This window comes from Brachyistius frenatus, unplaced genomic scaffold (genome assembly GCF_029030835.1).
Source record: "Brachyistius frenatus isolate BFR_SWC_R1_liver_20210118 unplaced genomic scaffold, ASM2903083v1 Contig_192, whole genome shotgun sequence".
NCBI lineage: Eukaryota > Metazoa > Chordata > Actinopteri > Embiotocidae > Brachyistius > Brachyistius frenatus.
Window position 1 is genome coordinate 322,297 of NW_027210791.1, and position 22,637 is coordinate 344,933.

The 22,637-nt window shown below is 40.6% G+C and overlaps 1 protein-coding gene across 5 annotated transcripts in view; it reads left to right on the forward strand.

Annotated features, from left to right (window-relative positions):
* The window catches only part of ptprfa (protein tyrosine phosphatase receptor type Fa), a 211,984-nt gene that overhangs the window by 167,279 nt on the left and 22,068 nt on the right, over positions 1–22,637 (forward strand). For 3 of the 5 annotated variants that reach the window (XM_069718471.1, XM_069718472.1, XM_069718473.1), the window contains 5 exons: positions 6,112–6,275; positions 11,238–11,249; positions 13,958–14,067; positions 18,802–18,899; positions 21,731–21,854. In XM_069718471.1, the coding sequence (XP_069574572.1) occupies positions 6,112–6,275; positions 11,238–11,249; positions 13,958–14,067; positions 18,802–18,899; positions 21,731–21,854 (508 nt within the window). Of the gene's footprint in view, positions 1–6,111; positions 6,276–11,237; positions 11,250–13,957; positions 14,068–18,110; positions 18,144–18,801; positions 18,900–21,730; positions 21,855–22,637 lie in introns of all 5 variants that reach the window. The other 2 variants (XM_069718469.1, XM_069718470.1) reach the window with 1 other exon arrangement.

The following is a 22,637-nucleotide window of genomic DNA, read 5'->3' on the forward strand; positions in this document are numbered from 1 at the left end:
AGCTCCTCCGGCAGCGCTGCTCGCATGCCGAACACGTCGCAGGAACCACGTCCTTGAGTCATGCATGCATCTGCAGGTATGTTAGGCAGTGAGACCATCATCCAGAGGTTTGTACTACGAAGTGAGATCAGTGGGTTAGTGAGGTATGTTGAGACTAAAGGGTTGTCAGTGTCACCAAGCTGGCTCTCCTTTAAGCTGGCTGGATCACCATGGTAACTGATGCTGCAAACTTAACCTGATCCAGAGCAGGTTATGTTGGAGATATCGGATCAAAATGTAAGAAAGTACCGACTACTGACCAATCAGATCTCTGAAATATATCACCACCAATCAGAGAAGATCCAGTGGAGCTCGGTACGCAGAGAGACAAAGAGACAGAGAGACAGAGACAGTGAGATAGAGAGACAGAGACAGTGAGACAGACAGCAAGAGAGACCATGAGACAGAGAAAGAGAGACAGTCCTCTGCGGGGGACAGAGTGTTCAGAGACAGACAAACCTCTGTGTGTTTCCCCGGTGATTAATATGAATTTGAATTCTGATTTTATATTCATGTATTTGCTCCTCGGTCCGTTGGACTCCTCCGGGGCTGCAGGTGAAATGATGAAACTAAAACATTCATCACGTCATGAGAATCTAATAATAGATGAATGAATGAAATACGCACATGTATGGAGTCCGATCTTCCTGTGGTCTTTGTGGTGATATTATCAGTCTTTCAACTTCGGCTCTACGTTCACACAGTCGTCATGTTTCTGCACATCTTTCCATCATTTAGCAGCTGAGCTGCTTTCAGTTGGATTATGTTTAACTTCATTCTAGTTAAAAAAAATTATAGTTTCCTCCCCTTTTTTTTAATACGCCGCTGTGCTGCCAGTACACTTGTCCATGTTTGTGATTGGTCAGATGCTGAAAACTCCTCCTCTTTTATGTGGAGGCGCTCAGAGCCTAAAGCAGAGAGCCGGAGTGAACAGAGAAAGCCGTCGTAGTACCGATTAAGCTCGTAGTTCACCCCTCTGCTGTCACTCACAGGCGTCATGCTTCCTGCATCTTCAGGCTCTCTCTAATTTAAAATCCTTTCCTTCATTTAAACTTGTTAAAATGGTGCCAACCACCAAAAGTGTTCCGTACAACCCCACCTAAACAATCCAAACAATGCATTTCATTGTAAGCCTTAAAAAATTGAACAAACCACGGAGAAATGGACCGTTGTTGTTGTTGTTGTTGTTATTGTTGTCACATAGATGACGCTGCCGAGCTGTTCTTCACGTTGCAAATTCAAACTGCAAAATGTCCAGCCAGCGAAGTGTGAATCAGTTCTAATTAATTCACTTTCACTAAAAATGATCCAACAAGTAGTTCCGACCCAGAGATGAGTGGTCAGCTGCACGTTTGTATCGTGTTAAATTCATCATGACATCACACCCTGCTCATCACTAGAAAATATCACTCCACCATCTCAATGGTAGATATATACTGTAATTGGAATTGAATTTCATATAATATTAATATAATGTAGTTTCTACTTGTTCTAGTTCTATTAAATGACCCATTTGGTGAAGTCGGGTCTCTTTTGGTCCTTTTTGGTCGCTCCGAGCACCCGTACCGTAACACCACGGATAGTCACGCACTTACAATCCTAGAGGAGGCTAGCTGGACCGGTTTGGTTTGAACACATGACACGGAGCTAAAATGTTAAAAACACATGAGTCCATGGATATCTTTGTTCATCAGATATCTTTGTTCATCAGATATCTTTGTTCATCAGATATCTTTGTTCATCAGATATCTTTGTTCATCAGATATCTTTGAACATCAGATATCTGTTCATCAGATATCTTTGTTCATCAGATATCTTAGTTCATCAAATATCTTTGTTCATCAGATATATTAGTTCATCAGATATCTTTGTTCATCAGATATCTTTGTTCATCAGATATCTTAGTTCATCAGATATCTTTGTTTATCAGATATATTAGTTCATCAGATATCTTTGTTTATCAGATATCTTTGTTCCAATCTGTCTGAGCTAGCTGAGCAGTTTAGTGTTTCTATGTTCTGTATTTATTCAGTTAGAGAAACAATCTCTAGAAATCATTCAAACGGATTAGAGATCCTCTCGGTTGCTAGGTGGTTGCTAAGGGTCGGACTACTTCCTGTAGTAGTAAACATTGCAGACATTACATAAGAGTCTACTGACGTGACTGGTTTTCAGTTGTTAGTCATATCTAAGCGGCACCTAACGGTGACGTCACCCGTTGGTTTGTGAACGTTATGAATCCTCCAGTTCAGATTCTGTCCGTCACCATCTTGTTAGTTCGGAGCGGTTTGGAGCAGGAAGTGACCATATTTGGACGAGCTGGGGGAGGAGCCAGAGGTGGATCTGACCGATCTGATTGGAAACCTGACGATTCTTGAATCTTCTCTTCTAATGAATGAGGGATTGTTTTCAGATGGACCTCCAGAAAACTAATAAGAAGGAGTGACTTTAGCTAACAACACCGAGATAACTGATGGACACATTTTATTCACTTTGGATTTGATGAGAGAAGTTGAATGGGAGTCTATGGAGCCGGAGGCTTTTTGGAGCTGACCTCTAGTGGCATTCGCTGGGATTGCAGCTGAAGACACTTCTGGATCAGAACCATTTTACAGACCTGGAAGCTACGAACACTTTTAGATTCAGTCACTGGTCATACCCCATGTGTTGCCATGGAAATTGAGATTGCAATCACAAAAAGTTTTATATTTAGAGAGCTAATTGCCTCAGAATATGAATAGTTTGATTACTTATTTTATTTAGTTGGTATCTTGCGTAATATTACACTGGAGGGTGTGCTTTGGCCGATAGTGCTGCTTACGGACCTCATAACTATTGTGTTAATAATGACGTTACTCTGTTGTGTAATAAGGCTTAATCAGATTTTGCTTTGTAAATACATGCTCTCCTCAGCAGTATCTTCACGTTGCTCTGCCTCCCCTCAGTACTGCTTTTGTCAAGAGTTTGCAGCCTTGGACCATTTCACTGTGTTCTGAGCTGCAGTCCACATTTAATAAATGACCCTCTGCTGAATGTAATTCAAGCGCTGTACAAAAATAGAAATAGAATCACATTCATTGCAAACAGGGGAGGTCAGCTTTTATTTAAAGGCTGCTGACAGGGCAGAGGTTTAGAAAATAAGAGTAGGAAGCAAAAACAAAAAAAGAGGTGGGCTGTAGACTGAAGGAAATGGGGAGCGGAGTTTTCTGTGACCCCCACTGCTGCAAACAAGCTGTGATATATGAAATTGGTGAAATGAAAAAGGGCCAAATAAAGAGGGCGATCACTTTGTGGTGGTGGAGCAGTGAACGGTGGCTTCCTCTGACTGAAGAGCCCTGTGGACATGACGGAGAGGTGACGTGAAAAATATACACCTCAAATAAAAGGTTTCCGAACTGTGATTTGCTGAAAATACCATAAAGTATTACAGACAAATGAGAGCTGAAAGAGTGACGGAGACAGATGATCGTGTTTTCACACCTTTTTGCCGTGAAGTTTTCAGTGTGGCTGCACTTTTAAATAAATGTTTCAGCTTGTTACGACGTTAGAAAACTGCATGGCAGTGTATAAATCAGGGAGGAAGAATATCCCTTTGATGGACACGGTCGGTGGTTACAGCTGTAACAGTGTCGGCCGGTTTCACCGCATGATGATTGAGTTAAAGCTCCATAAAGCTCTGCAGTGATATATAATGTGTGTGTTTTATGGTCACACCACAAACCTTTTCAAACAAATTCCTGTTCAGATTTAAACCTGTGATGCTGAGCAGCTGAATGTAAGAATCCTTCAATGTCCACGTCACCAGCCAATTCTCACGACAAACCCACTGACTCCAGACAGACGCAGACAAGGTGCCATGTGGCTGGTTGACATGACTGCTTCTTGAAATGTGTTCAGACAGGTTCGTAGTTTGGTTTGATCTTCACCCACCCAAATGTATTATGGAAAATATGTGTTTGATATGTTTGGACGGGTCAAAGCATCAAACTTGTTTTTACAGTGAAGGACCATATACTGGTTCTGTTGGTCTATTCGTGCTGTTGGTTGCATTGAGGTAAATGTTTGACTTTGACCCTTCGATTAGAGACGGACAGTCAGGATGTCTCAAGTTCAATTTGACCGTTCTTTTGATGAGTCCACAGACTTTGTCAAAGTTGCATAATAAATTAGTGTTGTAGTCGTTCTACTTTGGGCAACAACAAATGTCTTTGTGTTGTACGACTGGAGGTCAACATTGTCCTCTCTTTATAGTCCACACGACATTTCTGTTGGAAAGCAGTAAATGTTTCAGTGAGCCGTGCTTGATGGCCAAACAGTGATTGATGGTGCTGCAGCTTCATCACATGAGATCACTGATTGATGGAGAATGTAGCTGACGATGGATCCGAGATTAGAAAAGCAGCGAGGGAATCCGGTCTCTCGTGTTTCCACCTTTGATGGTTTGTCCCGCCCTGATTGTCTCCACCTGCGTTCAACTGTCTTTCCATCGTGTCTTTGCCAGTTCTTGGGGCCGGCTGTTTTCCTGGTGATTTCTTTGTGTATTTGCCTCTTCGATCTCGGCCCGGTTGGACTGATTACTCTGGTTTGGAATTTTTGGACTGTTAACCTGACTCGGTTTTTGGAAGTGGTTTTTGTACCCGGCTTCACGGACCTTGGACTGAATGTGACCGAGCTCGTGGATTCAGCCTCATAATTATTGTGGTTGGTTTTATAGCTCTTATCAGTAAAGAGATTCAGCTTTAGTCGCCATGCACTCCTGAACTCTAACACCTGCTGGCCAACAGTGACCTTTGTGTGGAAGATTCAACTCATTCACCAAAATTACATAGTGCAAATACAGATGTTCGGGGCGCAGTGCGGAAATGCCCACATGTCAGTCTACCTACAAAATGATGTTGAAGCTGTTGTAAGGTAAAATAAAAGTCACATATTGGGGCTTTAAAGTAGTTTAGAGTTTTGAAAATGTTTCTCTGGTCAGTGAAGGTGACTTTTTGTTTGTTCTCAGTGTGTTTTTGTCATGAAAAGATTCATCTTCAAAAGATTAAAGGTTCCCTTTGAGGTTTTTGATGTTGATGGAGCAGTTTTTTTTGAGGTGGTGAGTCCTGTTATTTATCTCACAAAAATATACGTACACCAGTGACCACCTTCATTCAGCTCATTAGCCCTCAAAAAACATGGAAATACTTTACATGTAACACACATTTATATTTCCATGTAACCTAATTACGTTAAAAAGAAAGTGTTCCTATCAGCTGGACACTGGAGGAACTTACAACCTTCCATCTATTATGTGAACACCGTCATCCTCCTTTGCACTCGAGTGTTGCGTAAATAAAGTGAATCCAGTTCAGACAACCTCAGCTACCTGTGAAGAACACCATCACACTGATCCTTCAAACCATCGAACCTCAGGAGACGTGATCAAACAGCAGCTATTGTCTCTTCCAAAGTGTGTGTGTGTGTGTGTGTGTGTGTGTGTGTGTGTGTGTGTGTGTGTGTGTGTGTGTGTGTGTGTGTGTGTGTGTGTGTGTGTGTGTGTGTGTGTGTGTGTGTGTGTGTGTGTGTGTGTGTAACTTAATAATATCTGCAAAGCTATTTTCGGTTTCAGTTCTCTCCCGATAATTGTTCTTTTCTCGAAGGTGAAAGTATTTCAGTGATTCGTTACATCATCATTAATCCCCAGGTTGGTAAATGTGGGTGTTACAGCAGCAGTATCACAGGCAAAGGAAAATATAGAGGAAAATTGAATATAATAACATACAAAAAGGTCAAATACAATTGATAAATAACAATGCATTAATGAGCAATAAACAAACAAACAAATGTACATTTGAACAATGGAAAATAAAAGAGAGTTCTTCCCTCTGTTGGAGGTTTTGCACCTTAAAGAGGAGTTTTTTTTCCTCCTATCTTACGTGGGAAATGTTGAAGTGTTGGTTTCCTCTGTGTGCTGTTGAAGGTGCTGCTGTGCAGCCTGATGCAGGTCTATTTACTTCAGTATGATGTCAAGATGGAGTCTGGTTGGGTCTAACTGAATGTGAACTGACTGAACTTCCTCCGATCATTTTGCAGCAGCGGACGTTTGCAGCCAGCCCGTTCTCCGAGCCCTTCGTGGTGAAGCTCAGCGGGGTGATCCGGCACCCTCAGGAGGCCCCGGAGATGCTGTGGGTGATGGGTCCAGTGCTGGCTGTCATCCTCATCATCGTCATCGTCATCGCAATTTTACTCTTCAAAAGGTGAGTGTGACACTCAAACAGCACACGTCGTTGTGACAGATACTTCGTGAAGTCTGTGGTGACTGCAGGAACTGTTTTACTGTGATGAGGGATGTAATCAGAGCAATGCTTTGGAGTCAGGTCAGGTTCAGGGAAACAAATCAAACATGGCTGTCTCACATAAACGTCACATCTAAACACATAATAAAGAATAGTTCTATATAATATTGAAATACTGGGTCTTTATCGCTGAAACTATAATATTTAATATATTCATGTAGTTTATATTGTTGTTAGAAAAAGATTATCAAGGAAATCAGAACAGGCCGTTTCAATGTGATTTGCTCGTTTCACAGGAAACTTCTGAAAGCACCTCTCACCTTGTACACAAGATTAATATCAATCTTTTTTATAAAAAAAGATTTTTATGTCTAATCTTCGCTCCAACAAACTCTCCCACTCCCTGAAAGTTAAATAGTTCCACTGACAAACAGCGGTATAAAAATGATCCCTTTTTTGTCATCTGTTATAAAAGAGCAATAATTTCAGTGAACCTTGAAGGCAATGTTCACTGTGTTCCTCCTCGTATTATCTAGCTGAGCGATCATTTAATCACACTCCAAAGAGAGACCTGAAGCATTTTTTTCAGCACAACAGATGACAGGAACATTTGAAACGGTCCGAGTGGACGGTTTTCTCCAACAGAGACAGACGTGTGTCCTGCCTCAACAGGCCTGAGGACAAAGGTCCTTCATGACATATGGAACGGAGAGAGTGTGCGCTGCCTCGCGGCGCTGCTGTTCCAGGCGAACAGTTGGCTTGTGCTTCCTGTACTGTGGTGAAACATCTGGAGCTGCTGACGGAGCTGCTGACGGCCTCCATATGGCTGCTTCTCTCCTCAAAAGGCAACTTGTGCTTTGTTTTTGTTTTTTTAATTCCTCCTTTTCTCTGCTTCTCTTGAATGTGTCAGCACTGACTGTGCTGCAGAGTTTCAGTCTTCCAAAGCCAAGTTCATGTTTTGCATCTTATTTATTGTACAACAAGTAGTTCCAACCCAGAAATCTGATTGGTCAACTGTACATTTAGAACGAGCTCATCACGGGACAATATCAGTCCGCCATCTCCATGGCAACATTGTAACTATGCACTCTGGGTAAATGACCAGTAGGTTACAATAGAAATAGACTTTGTGAACAGCTGTTTTTTTTAATGGTAGTGTGCAATTTAATTTCTACAAATAGCCCCAAACAACGACTGCTGCTTCACAGAGACGCTGCTGTCCTCGGACCATTGTATGACTTCACACTTACTTTTCTTAAAAACAAAAGTCCATGGATATATTAGTTCAGCAGATATCTTAGTTCATCAGATATCTTAGTTCAGCAGATATCTTAGTTCATCAGATATCTTTATTCAACAGATATCTTAGTTCATCAGATATCTTAGTTCATCAGATATCTTTATTCAACAGATATCTTAGTTCATCAGATATCTTTATTCAACAGATATCTTCATTCATCAGATATCTTAGTTCATCAGATATCTTAGTTCATCAGATATCTTTGTTCATCAGATGTCTTTGTTCATCAGATATCTTTGTTCATCAGATATCTTTGTTCCAACCAGATTGAACTAGCTGATCAGTTTAGTGTTTCTATGTTCTGTATTTATTCAGTTGGAGACTAGAAATCCTCTCTGTTGCTAGGGTGGTTGCTAAGGGTCCGACTACTTCCTGGAATAGGAAACTTCGCGTACATTACATAAGAGTCTACTGATGTAACTGATTGTTTTCCAGTTATTTATCATACCCCGTGTGTTGCCATGGAAACGGAGCTCACACTAACAAAAAGTTGTATATTTTAAAAACGAATTAGACCAACCGCATCACTGTTGTGCCAATAATGGCGTTAAAGCACACCATTGTGTATAATATGGCTTCATTAAACTACTGTCCAACATGTGCCTAAACATACAGAATAATAGTATTGTACAATCTTGAATGTGCTTTTCTTGTCTTCAAGGCAAGGTTGTAATCCAGCACAAGGAATATACAGTGTGAAGTTATGATTCTATCAAAGTTCACTCAGGTTGTGAGGTAATAGTAAAGTGTATTCTGAAATATGAACACCCTGTTTCATTTCCTGATTATGTCGAGGGAAAACAAACCCAGCAGGCACCATCAGTAAAAACTGATGTGATTGGTAAAAACAACATATTCAGTGTATTCAATTCAATTCAATTCAATTTTATTTATATAGCGCCAAATGACAACACAGGTTATGTCATGGCACTTAACACATTAACGTCCGTACAGTGGAACTTTACAATATTATACAGAGAAACCAACAATTCAACAATTCATCAATTTCCACATAAGCTAGGAGGGAAAAAACTCTTTAAGGGAGAAAAACCTCCAACAGAGGGAAGAAAAACTCAGTTTAACTGTCTTTTATTTTCCATTCTTCAAATGTACATTTGTTTGTTTGGAGATTTTTTTTTTTTAAAGAGCTAATGCTACGTCAAGATAGTCATAACTTCTACTGAATCAAGAGCACAGTCACCAGTCTCTATATTCAGCTTTTAATATCCATACTGCCTATGAATGTGATCCCTTCATCATGCAGCACCAGTGTAACGGATCTTAGTCTTAACCCACAATAACACCCGATGAGTCGCTGTTAGACAAATGAGTTTGTGTTTATTTGTCACAAATGGCCGACACGCTCGAACTACCTGCTTCATACACATGTGAGGATGAGAACAGAACATGTATGTGCCCATCACCAGGACACAAAACAACAGGCAGAGAATATAGTTCTGAAAGGACCAAAACTTTACCTGATACTCCTTTGAATAGTTGAACTATTGAAGACTCATTTAAACTTCAGCTGAACTCGACTCAACGAAGAAAAAGGATGGAGGATGTTGTTCTCTGACTAAAGAGATCTTAAGATATGACTGAAGAGATTTCTTTAGTCAGTGTGGGCAGGAGGAAGCATTACATTTACACAACTACTCACTCAAAGAGCTTTCATTGTGAGGACTATTTTCTGCAGCCTGAAGGTGTGTTTGGGCTCGTTGTTTGTTCCACTCGGTCTCGGTCTGATTCCTGTCTCCTCATCAGCTGATGATGAGATGTGCTGCTGCTGGAACTCTGGGAACCACAGATGTGGGCTCGAATTCATTTTTCACTTTCGTTGTTGGTCACTCAAATGAACTTTGCTTCCATTTGAATTTAAGGAAACTTCTTAGAAAGTTCTTGAAACTGTCTGTCTGACCGTCTTTAGCAATGATGGACTTTTGTTACACTTCCTCAGCTGAACACAAGAATATCAGACTTTCTTTGCTCATGGATCTGGTTAAGATATTTCCATTAGACCTTTTTTCATGGCAGACATTAATAATGGCTTCAGCTCCAATAAGTATGCATCGGCCTCATTTTTCAGACCTGGAAGCTCCAAAAACTTGAATATACCTATACTGTATCTATAAGTAATTCAGTTCCTCTGTACCCCCCTTTTTTTTTTTTTAAGGAGAACAACCTTAAGAGCATTTTCACAGAGACTCTGAAAGATCCTCATCACAACAAACATCTGAGCTCCATCTGAGAGGTTCTTCTCTTCTTTAAGAGGATGAACACCCTTCCTGGGAAACACCATGACACCGGATGGCCTTAATGCTTTCCGTGGAGAGGAAACTCATCAGAGACATTCCTCCCTTCAATAAGAAGGCCATTCAGAGGTTTGCCCGTCAGTTGGGGAGCACAGCAAAGTTTCTCTGCAAATAAATTGTTAGAAAAACATACAAGTGTTTTCACCGCATTGATTTTTTTTCTTGTACATTGTTGTCTGGAGTCTCATTGTTTTATCCTGCAGGCAACAAGACGGATAAATTAACAGTGAAAACTCCTCATAGCTGCGTTCAACACTACAGTTATTCATGTTCGGCCCAGTGATGTTTCTGTGCTGTAGTTGGTAGTCTAATAATAAAACAAACCATTTCACGTGTAAAAGGCCAGTTGTTTCACAAGGTTGTTTGTTTATTAGTAGGTAATAAAGTAAAGTAAAGTACCTACCTACCGACCTTATTATTAACCTATAACACATCATAAGTCAGTCAATCCAAAATGTATAAGATAAGCAATGCAAATGTTTCATATTGAATTTGAAAGGAGATTAGAGGAGAAGAGATTCAGACGGGATCCTCTGGAAGTATTCAGCTCCCTTCACTCTACGTTCATGCACCATTTCATAAAACCTATTTTCAAACAGTCGGGACGCTGCGTGAAATGTAAATAAAAACAGAATGCAATGATTTGCAAATCATGTAAAATCACATGACCCCTGCCATCAAATCAAAATATGCACATATTTTTACTAACATTTATAAGTTTCAGCTTTTGATATGTTGTCTTTGGTCTATTTTCAATGAAATATGAGTTGACATGATTTGCAAATCACTGTGTTGTGTCTTTATTTACATTTTACACGGCGTCCCAACTTGTTTTTGGAGAGGAGGTAGTAATCTGCCAGGTTAAGAAGAGCAGCTTGAATGGATTTCTTACTAACGATGAAGTCTAATTTTACATGTTACTGATGTAGCTGCTTCACTCTGTCATGAGCTGAATCCGGTCAGTCATGATGCCTGGATCCCTCCAGGTGCCTGACCGGCCTTAAGAGGAGGAGTATATTAAAGTTAATCAATAACGCGGCCTGTTGTCTTTTGTGTGATTTTTTTATTTGTTCACTAAACTGCAGTTTATTTGAGGATACGTTGATAAAACGTGTGCGAGCTGAACTGCCCAGTTGTCTGGATGAGGTGGAGAGCAGAGGGAGGAGGAGGTGTAGTGAGGACGGTGCTGTCTCAGATTCACTTCCTGTTCACTGTGACACTGTCATCAATCAATCAAATCAATCTCGTCCATTAATCCTCTCTCTCTCTCTGCTCCCTCCTTCAACATCTGCCGGCTTTCTGTGGATGCAGCAAACAAGAACGGTGAGTGCTTCCGTCTGTTGTTCCCCCCGCCGACCGACTTCCCCCTTCACATCCATGTTTTCTGAAACTGATGATGACGAATGACAGATACTTGTTTCTGTTACACTTTCAAATCCCCTCGCGGTGCCAGACCCCCTGAGCAGCTTTCAAGTTTTGGTTTTATTTTCAGACAGCATCAGCTTCTACTGTTGACTTCACAAATCCTGTGAATCTTCCATCTACATTAAACCTCCATGAGAGCTTACTTCACCTGTCAATCAATTGGTATTGAGAACTAATTCTTAAATATAGAGCTGCTCATGTAACATTTATTCACATAGCTGAGCTCCACCCAAACCAGCTGAATAAGCTTCTTTTATGTGAACAATAACAATTGAATACCCTTCACACACATTTTGTATCACAACACCTTCAATTCAGCAGCATGTGCATGCTTTTTTTCTGAATGAATTTCTTTATGTTTCCAATTGATGAAGCTCACACTGCTCACATCTGTCATAGAAAATAAAAACATTTTCATTACTTAGTTTACTTATTTTACTTCCCTTCAAAATCCCCCTCTCATCATCCTTTCTGTCCTCTGATCTCTTTGTGTCTCACTGTGGGCGGAGCTCCACCTCTGCTGTGTTTCTGTCCTCTGATCTCTGTGTGTCTCGCTGTGGGCGGAGCTCCACCTCTGCTGTGTTTCTGTCCTCTGATCGCTGTGTCTCACTGTGGGCGGAGCTCCACCTCTGCTGTGTTTCTGTCCTCTGATCTCTGTGTGTCTCACTGTGGGCGGAGCTCCACCTCTGCTGTGCTTCTGTCCTCTGATCTCTTTGTGTCTCACTGTGGGCGGAGCTCCACCTCTGCTGCACTGACGCGGTGCCTAGCAGACATAGGTGGAGAGAGGAGGGGAGATCGTCCACTCGTTAATCACCATTGATAGCATCGTTATTTCAGACAGGTTAAAAAGTAAATAGTTAAAAAAAAATGTAATAATCTCTAAACACGCCTGAGAAAATGGGTGTCAAATTACTGGTTCCTGGCAAGTGACAGGTTTGAGACCGCTGACCTGGGTGTTCGGAGGTCAGACGCTGACTGTATTAAAAAAGAAAGTATGTGACTGTTCGCGCTAACAAGAGGAGAATTCATGTAAAAATACTGTTTTCCATATCATGCACACAGGAACAATCTGCTAGTAGCAACAGTTTAGTCCTCAGACATCTGTTGTAGACACACTCATTATTCACAGTTGGTGCTTTTGCTCCGAGGAAAACCAGCAGAGCAGAAGGAAGGGTACTTAAAAAAAACAGAGCATCCTTTCCACCTCCAGCATCGTATACAGGAAACTGTTACTCATGACACATTATCCAAACTGTAGACATGTAGAAATCAACAACTGTAATAGTTAAAACATCTGATGTCAGAAGACTTCGGCTCTAATAATCAGGGTTTCCACAGGTCACAGAATTCCAGGGAATTTTATAAACTCTTTTCCCAGACAGGGAATTTTATTGTTTTTTGGTCCAAGTCCTGGAATATCAATTCATTTAGTTTGCATGTTAAAATTTGAGTTTTCATTTAATCAAATGTAATATTTCCCATGTCTGTAGCTGTAACGTTAGTTATCTAGTTATTGTGTGTGTGTGTGTGTGTGTGTGTGTGTGTGTGTGTGTGTGTGTGTGTGTGTGTGTGTGTGTGTGTGTGTGTGTGTGTGTGTGTGTGTGTGTGTGTGTGTGTGTGTGTGTGTGTGTGTGTGTGTGTGTGTGTTTGGTAGCATTAGTGCTCACTGACAGATATTAAAAATGTAGTTTATTACTGTTATTGCTCAATAAATTATTTCTCTCTGCAGCCAGGATTTAGAGATGGATTTCATTTGTTTTAATATCAAACAGATGAACATGTCAGCCGGTTTTGAACAGAAATGTCTGTTTCCTGTCGCTCAGCACAGCAGCAGCATGTTTCTCTGTTTATTACAGGTTGTGGAGTTTCAGCTTTTTAGTCTGTGAAAGTCAGAGAGGAGTTTGACATTTAACTTTGAGTGAAAACCCTGAATAAGGACATAATGATAATACATAAATAATAATGATTCTCTTAATACATAGTATGGTCCTCTCAGGGAGTGAACACCGAATGTGGAAGATGTAGCATCACTGTGATAGAAACTGCAGCCTTCTCTGATCAGAGCTGTTATCTGACATGCTGTACTACAATACTAAAGACACAGCTGACCTGATAAAGTCTTGTACCTTATTATTTTGATGTTATACTTTATGGGACAACTTGTGTGGTATTTTGTTCAGGCTAACCTTTTTGCCATTGTCATACTATTGTCACAGGGACACAGAGGCAGGTCCAAGCAAACAGAAAACTTTTCTTTATGTCGGAGAGTCCAGAAGAAATGAGATGAAGAAAGCCCAAAACTGTGACCACTGTAGTTCCTCCTCACAGCTGTATTGCAGTCTTGTAATAGAACCAGATACTTCCGTTAAAACAAGTCAACGTGTAGCTTTAAGGAAAATATTTCCCATCACAACATACTGTGATTTTTTTTTTTTTTTTTTCTTACTGTGGCAACTCTGCACATTTACTGTCAGTCCAGTCTGGACTCAGTAAATGTGCATCATTTTCCAGTTTGTGTCAAAGAAAATGTAACTCTTTTAGTCGTCGTGACTTCTTCTAGTTCATGGTTACCGCGTCTCGTCACGCCTCCTCTTCTCTCCCCCCAGGAAACGAACATGTCCAGCCAAGGATGAGCACATGGCGGGGGTGAAGGACTCACTGCTGGCCCACTCCTCAGACCCCGTGGAGATGAGGAGACTCAACTATCAGACACAAGGTATGGACCCACTCACGCGGACCGTAACATCTATAAACTCATTTATTCCTTCACACTCTAAGTAGACTCTTACTGGAAGTCCAGATGATCTCTGTCGTATCCTGAGTACTGATGCGTATCTACTCAGGTCTCCATCCCTCCACCCGTCCTTAAATACTCTACTAAGAATGATCAAATAGTTATTGCAACTGCAGAGAACTAGCAACTTAAAGTGATGGGTGAATTAGTTGGTATCTTTCCACAAAAAAAACGAAAGAATTCAAAATTTTCTGAAATAATTAGAGACTAACAAAAGTAATCTGTCTCCATCAATGTTTTTAAATGTAGAAATGAGTAAAAATTGCAATCAAAAACTCCATTGGACCGTTACCCAAATATTATGACCCAATGTGTGTGTCTCTCGTGAGACTTCCCGTCTCCCGGCGAGACCTCCCGTCTCCCGGCGAGACCTTCCGTCTCCCGGCGAGACTTCCCGTCAGCAGTACTTCGGTCCACTCTTCCAGAACAAACTGCTCCAGCTGTCTCAGCTTTGAAGGCGTCCTTCTCCAGACTGCATGTTTCAGCTCTTTAGATGTTTGATAGGATTCAGATCAGGACTCAGAGAGGATCACTTCACAACAGTCCCATGTTTGGTTCTGATCCGTTGTGGCTGCTTTCAGCTGTGTGTTTCTGCTCCTGATGCTGTTGGAGGACCTGTGACTGAGACAGAGCTTTCTAACACTGGGCAGCACGTTTGGCTGCAGAGTTCCTCGATAGTCTTCAGGTTTCTTTGAGCTGCAGATTCAAGGCTCCCAGAACCAGAAGCTGCAAAGCAGCCTGAAACAGAACCGAACCTCCTCCATGTTTCACAGCAGGTATGATGTTCTGCTCTTGGAGAACTTCATCTTTTCCTGCTGATGGGACTCATGTCATCAGTCCTCCTGGGTCGTCCTCCCTCGGAGTAAACTGTTGCTAAAAAGGGTTCGAGTTAGGCATGTTTAATCATTGGTACAAAAGATGAACAAGTATGTTACAAAATATCTGGTTCTGTGACAAAACATTTAAGGTTTCAAGCCTGAGGACATCAACGATGACTTTCAACGAGAAATAACAATTCACAGACCTAAACATAAATCATAACATCATAAATATAAATCATCATTACACTAACCAGGAGACGACCTGTTTACAACACTGGACATCTTGTTTTAATAACGAGTTAGGAAAAACTATAGATATACAAATGTACTTATAAAATGTTTGAATATTTTATCATATTTTGTTTGGCTGCTCAAAAAATTTATTATAGTAAATTCGCCATTTAAACTATAAGAGTACAAGTAATTAAAGCTCCCTTTGAATTCTGGCCTTTTTATTAGCTTTTATTTGACAATTTTCATTCACCAAACACCAGTTTGAATTTGATGTTGATTCATAACTATCTTCAGTCTCATAGTAACATTTCATTCAGTTTCAGAATTAAAGTGGTGAAAACAAAGTCGTTCCCACAGTTCACCATCTGTCACAATGAATCAGAACACAATGCGATGTCTGGTGACCACGATTTAAAAATCATTGGTAGAAACAGCAAACATTTTGGAACTAATTAAAACTGGTAAATGATTGAAGGTGAGGGACAAAAGAAGACAAAAGAACAGTTCACTGCCAGTTAGAAACTGAAACAAACCACTGGTCAATTTTGTCAAAGCCTGTTTTTTTTGTCCTGCATTACAGTATAAAGTACAATGTTTTGTCCTATAGAGGGTTTTGTGGCCCAATAATATCACCTGAATTCCTCCTTTATCCCATGATAATTACTTAAAACAAACTCTGTATCTTTGTGTCCCCATTAACTGTCTGACTGTTTCACAGATTGTCACTTTTTTATCTTCTACACTTTCTAACTTCTCTTATCTCTTTCTAGCATCTGTTTTTTAGTGGGAAGTTTCAAGTTCGATGTGTCATTTTTGTGTCCATGTTATTTCAGACGGGTGGCAGATAGCAGGAGAAAGTAACTTGGCAGATGTTGCTTACGTCAGTGGTTTCTCAACTGCTGGGTCGTGCCCCAAAGTGGGTCTTGGGGACATATGGGATGGAAAAAAAAGTTTTTTTATTTTTATTTTGATGACTACAGGATTCCTAATGCTGCACTTTAATTTTGAAGGACATACATTTTCCATGATGCAGAGTGGTCAGCAGCTGTTTGCTGCCGCTGTTGTCATGACGGCAGAACTAACAGTCACATGAAGTAGTTAGCTCTCATCCCAGCATCTGTAAACATGGCGAAATGCGAATACGACTGTGATTACAATTAATATTGGTTTTATCACTGCAGAAAACCTTATTTCACCTGAAACATTGAGAGGTGCTGAGTCAGTCTGTAGGTCGCTCACTAATTGGGTAATCTATATTTCAGTTCAGTTCACATTCTTTAAACTTGCTGAACATCAACAGTTTAACTTGTTTAAAAATAATGTGTATGTATTGAATGTATTTCAAACAAGATTTTCATGTAGCTCGCTCATCCTGTATGCACTGTGCATAGATGTTTTTATGAGTTTTTGTTTTTTCATTTCTGTTCTTGAAAATCAAATTGTAACAACAGCAGATCCTGTCTTAATTTATGGCTGCTTCTATGTCTGTAACTTTTATGTAAAAGAAAATGAATCAGTGTCTCTTGCTCTCAGTAGATTATCTGCTGCAGACTAACATAACTGTCGCTTCATATAGTTTTCTTGGGTTCCTCCCCTCCCATTTCCCAGCATGCCCTCTATCCTTGGTAACTTTTAACAATATAGCAACCAAGTTAATGAGGTGTAAAGGATTGGTAGAAATGATATTTCTTTTTAATAAAGACCTCTTCAGATAGCCTACATAGAAGAGGCTGTGAATCAACAACGTGGGGAGGTGAAATATATACCTAAATGTATACTATTTACAGTCACGACACAGATTGCTAAAAGTGAATGTGAATCTGTCGCTTTTAATCAAAGGCCATGCTCATTACATGTACATAGCTAAGCTCCAATTATATTCCATCACAGCACACCATGGCTGGTGACCATGGCAACATATCTTCACCAGCAACGAACGTTTTCATGATTAGTGAAGCAACATCATCTTTAGAGTTTTTAATCTATTCATCATAAATAAATTATGCTTTTAATATTTGTTCTGTTAACTTTATATTGCTTAAAATGTTCTAAATGTTTTGCTACATACTTTATTTGGTTAAATAATGGCATGGAATAACAGCTAGAGCAGGTGGACTGCAGCAACCAGAGACATATAGTACTGAGAGGAATACTCAGTATTATATCACAGGTATGGCTTCGGTAGCAGACTGACTGCTGTCCAACTTACTCCAAGTCATTTCTTATTTATAAACCTTTTTTTCCATTCTTGCTTGCTGGAGTTGTTCAGTTCACCACAGTGAACACATCAACATTTATTTTTTAACTTATCTTGATGATACAGAAAAGAGTTGAGTTAATATGTAAATTACATTGCTGTGCAATATGTTTATAATACACTAAGGGGTCATACTATACAGAAATGAATGGTTACCAATGTATTCCTGAAATATATTTTTTAAATGTATCCCAAAGCACACAGCCTGCATTCAAAACTGCTCAGCAAAAATATGAGATATCTGTAACAGGACCTGTAGTTAAGGACCTAAAATGTGGGGTTGTATTATCCTTTGATTACAGCATCTCCTTGAAGCTGTGATGTCACTATGACAGTGTTAACATGCGGATGCTTAAGATGCACTTTCATCATGTTCACCATCTTCATTCAGCATTTTAACATTTGCTGACATGCAATTAGCAGTGCAGCTGAGGATGAACATGATCATAAACTGGACAAATGAACATTTGCTAAAGTCAGAAGATCACCAGAGCTGGCAGGCTTCAACTACTGTACTTTGGATCATGAATAAATCTGCTGGATTTCAGCACCATTTCTGATATATTGCAGATGTAGGACAGTGCAGACTCCCTGTGTTCTCTTGTCCTAACTGACCTCTGTGCTCTTGGTTTCACCTCGTCTTTCCTCCACAGGTTCCAGTGTCCTCAGTTGCCCGAACCCTCCAAGTTAGTTTTCAACACACTAACTAATATTTTCTCTCATTCCTGCCTCATCACCTTTTTTTGTTTTGCATAGCAGCCATTTGAAATGGAGCCGACCTGTTTAATGCATCACCTCTTTTTCTCATGTTCTGTCTGTCAGCCACACGAACCGAATGGCTATCATGAAAACTAAAAAGCTGAAATGTAATACAGTGGTGAGACATCTGTAAAATATAGTATAGGTATACAGTGTAAGATACTGTATTCTCACACCCCAACCACCTGTGTAACCCCCCTCACCCCCCCACCCCACCACCACCACCACCACCACCTCATTCACACACCGTATTGCTTTGTGGAATTTCTTTAACCAGTTAGCATGCTAGTTAATGCTCATCACCAGTTTGGTTATAGCATGCTGTTGGAGAGCTGAACGGCCACACGTCATCCCTCTGCTCACCATGCAGCACCGTCAGCCCATATCACGATGACCAATTAAGCCTTCAACATGCATCTGCACTCTGGTTACATTGTCCAGTCCGTGTGTGTGTGTGTGTGTGTGTGTGTGTGTGTGTGTGTGTGTGTGTGTGTGTGTGTGTGTGTGTGTGTGTGTGTGTGTGTGTGTGTGTGTGTGTGTGTGTGTGTGTGTGTGATGTACTTACCACTCCACCTGTCTCTGCAGGGATGAGGGAGCATCCTCCCGTTGCTATGGGTGACCTGGCAGACCACATCGGGAGGCTGAGAGCCAACGACAGTCTGCACTTCTCTCAGGAGTATGAGGTAAACCTTCCTGCTCTCACACGGCTTCCAAGAAAAATCAATATACACTTTTTTCCACTTTCAAAGTCTTTAGTGTGACAATGTTGAGCTAGTTTTCTGAAAACAAAACCAAACAGAAGTAAAAGGAAAGGAGGTGTTTAAAAATCTTAAAATTGATCAAGTCTGGTCTGAAATACAACATTAAAGTTGGCTTATGTCAGATCCACTTTTTTATAGCTCACGTAATCATGTTTTTTGTTTTATAGTTATCTACATAATTCAAAGGTTGAGAACGTTTTTTTGTGTCCTGTAAAAAGCAAATTGATCAATAGGCAAAATGATTGGCCTTTCTGGCTGGACAGTTTTATATATATATAAAAAAATGAGTACAGTCGGTGGGTCAAGAGACTTAAGGGACTTAAGATAACAGGAGTTATGTCACATTATACCAGTGTTGATGATAAGATGCGGGCATTTGTGTAAGACCTATCAGCTGTTTACACAATATTTAAATGTTTTCTAGGTAAGACCAGGTATCATAATTAATCCATAATCTCCCTGATTAATTATCAGGGATCGTTAAAACTATATATACACAGCACCTTCCCACCTCGTGCACTTCACAATGACTTCCACTGAGTCACAGCCTATTTTGTATATCTTTGTCTCTATTATAATATTCCAAAAATGCATGTTTTATTAAAACAACAATGATTTCAACCCCTCTCTTAGACCGATTTATTTTGATTGCTATATTCTCAAAGCATTACGAGGGAAGAAGGCATGCTGGGAAATGTCATGTGTGAGTGGGGTTTCCCAGGCTTGTTGCTAGCAGACTGGGAATGGGGCTTCCTGATGGTATGAACCCAGCCAGAGTCGAGGCGCTGGGCCGCTGAGGATAACCTCCTTGTTATTTTCAGGAGGACACTTTGATAGCGAGTTGAGTTGTGTCTCTCGGGAAACTCTGAGAGTTCAGGGAGAAGGAGGCTAAAAACAGTGCTTGTCATTGTCTGGGGCTTGTTTCTTGCAGATGGCTGAGAAACTGGCCTTAAGCCCATTGAAAAACTATCCTCTACTTCAGCAGGCTCCATTTCAGCTTCTGCTTTTCCCCCTCAGATGATCACACTCACGTAGAGCGCTGGATTACTATTGCAGAGTTAAAGTTCAGCATTGGTGGAAAAGAAAAAGGATGCTGCTAAGTATGCATGTATTCTCTGCCTCCTTTCTAAGAATAATATCCCACAGCTTCTACCTACTGTAAAAGCAAGTGAGAGATTATTGCTTGTTGATGTCCTACAAAGGAAGGTTATTTGCATTTAAAGTGGTGCATTTCCAAGTGGATAAACCAGGACAGATGGGTGCACTGTTTATGCACAGGAGAAGGAGGGGAGGCATATGAATTATGAAACCCAAGTAAATCAACTTTTTTTTTTCTTTTCCAGAATGGTGAAATACTTTATGGAGACCCGTTTGTTATGGTTGCTCAACAAGATAATATTTAGTTTAGATAAATATGTTTTGGCGGGAAGACAGCTCGCTTCACACCTGATTTGTTGCTCAAAGTATGTTTACATATGAATGAAGCAAATGCAATGTTTTGAATCTGGATTGGATAAAAGGTCAAAAGTCAATTTTATTGTCAATTGTGCCATCTGTCATCCACATCCACACACACATACAGCATACAGTTTACACAATATATGACAGCACACCAGCAGCTCTGTGAAGCTGGTCAATCACCAACAATCTTGCATACTTTTTGATAGGCAGCTGTCCTCCAGATACCATCGTGTAGATATGAAGCATCACTTACGCATGTTCAAGTTTGCTTGAGGTATCCATTGCGTCCCATTTACCCAAAAGGTTAGGACAAGTCCCTTGTGTAGTAGCTAGCTGGCACTGATGTGTGAATGAGTGAGTTTGAAAAAGACAGGAATACCGTAAAATGCTTTTTACAAACTGTGACCCAAGTATAAGGTTCTAAAAGTCCAAGCTCCCTCTCTCCAAACAGCCGTCTCTACCCGACCACATCTTAGACTGGATGCGTCAGATATCGTTCTACTTTTTTAAATGCGTGAATCAAACAATTGGTTTGCCCTCGTCTCTATTAGTACTGTAGAATGAAAGCCACCGTCTGTGTTGCTGATGTGTAAGAGGCTTTATAGGCTTCTTTTTTTTTGCATTTATTGAATGATAAACCAAACTATTGGACAAAATACAACTTTGACCAGATTGTAGATAATTCAAAGGCAATCCATTTTACAATGGAGCTATTTTAAATGGTGGACCGACTCAATACCATACCAAGAGTCATAGCATGGCTGTGGCTAAAAAAAACCATCAGTGAATGTTTACAAGTGAAGGAAAAACGATCACCATATTGTCTGGTTTTTACAGTTATTGTAGGTGGACAGATTGGCATATCAAACAATATAGCTTGAAATGGTATAATAACTGTCAGGCTTTGTTTCCTGGGCATGCGCCCACATTTACATCGAAACATACTCTCCTACTTTGGATTGCTATACTTAGCATATAGCTGCTTTCCAACCAGGTCTGTAGCCTGTGTTTTAATTCAGTAACCCAAACTCAATTGAGCTATAAATACTTTATTGCCTGTGCTTTACCAATGGGAAGAAAAATCGACCTATTCATTTTACATATAATGCTCATTGTCCCAAAACTTTACAGCGCCAAAGATCGTCCAGGGCTTTTTTAATATTATTGAGCTAGAAGCTGGGAGAGGGATGATGCATTTTTGTGCGTGCAAATGTCTTGGTCTGGCTTCATTAAACCACAGTATGCAGTATGCACCTCTGAACCTCCCTCTCTTCCCCTCCGTTATGTGTCAGTCCATTGATCCAGGACAGCAGTTCACCTGGGAGCAGTCCAACCTGGAGGTCAACAAGCCAAAGAACCGCTATGCAAATGTTATTGCCTACGACCATTCCAGGGTCATCCTCACACCTGTGGACGGTGAGAAACACATATCTTTGAGCATATCTCAACTAGTGGACGGGGCCTTCGCTGACCTCCCTTCATTACAGCGAGAACTAGGCCTTCATGTAAGACAGACTACTAACTGTAGGCCCAACTGTAAAAAAAAAAAAAGGTTTCTCTATTTTCTGATTGGCTCCCACTATATAGTTCCAGATCACAGGATCAGTCATCTCAGGCCACTTCACATCGTAAGGCTGAGACCTTATAAGCATATAGAGAGAAAAAGTGAGAAGCAGACTCTGAGCGCAGCAGCTGTTTGAGGTGAGGGGAGAGTGGAGAGAGAAAAGAACAGCATAGAGAACCAACACAGTAAACGCTGGGCAGGTTGGTGGGACCAATAACTGTGGATCAGAAACATGTAGCTCAGGAGCTGGAGGTACATGAGGGATGGACGCTTTTCCAATTTTCCAAGTTTTCCAATTATGACAAAGCGCCGCGACTCAATGATGACATGCAGCTGAACATGCCATCACTGGTCAGATTAGCCAGGGATGCCAAGAAAACTATGAAGTCAATCTTATTATTTATATTTTTCAACTTTAATGGTGCCTGCTCTGGCCCTGGGAACATATTTCACTATGGTCATTAAAGTGGCGAACTTCATGTTTCTTAAAATGGTTTATGATGATCACTGAGAGGGGAAAATCAATGTGAAACATAAGCGGGATGGTGGTGAACGTCTGTTCAGGGCTATGCTTCCTCAGTACCATCACCCAACTGGCCCGGCTTCCCGGCTGGCTAACAAGGACTATCTTGGGT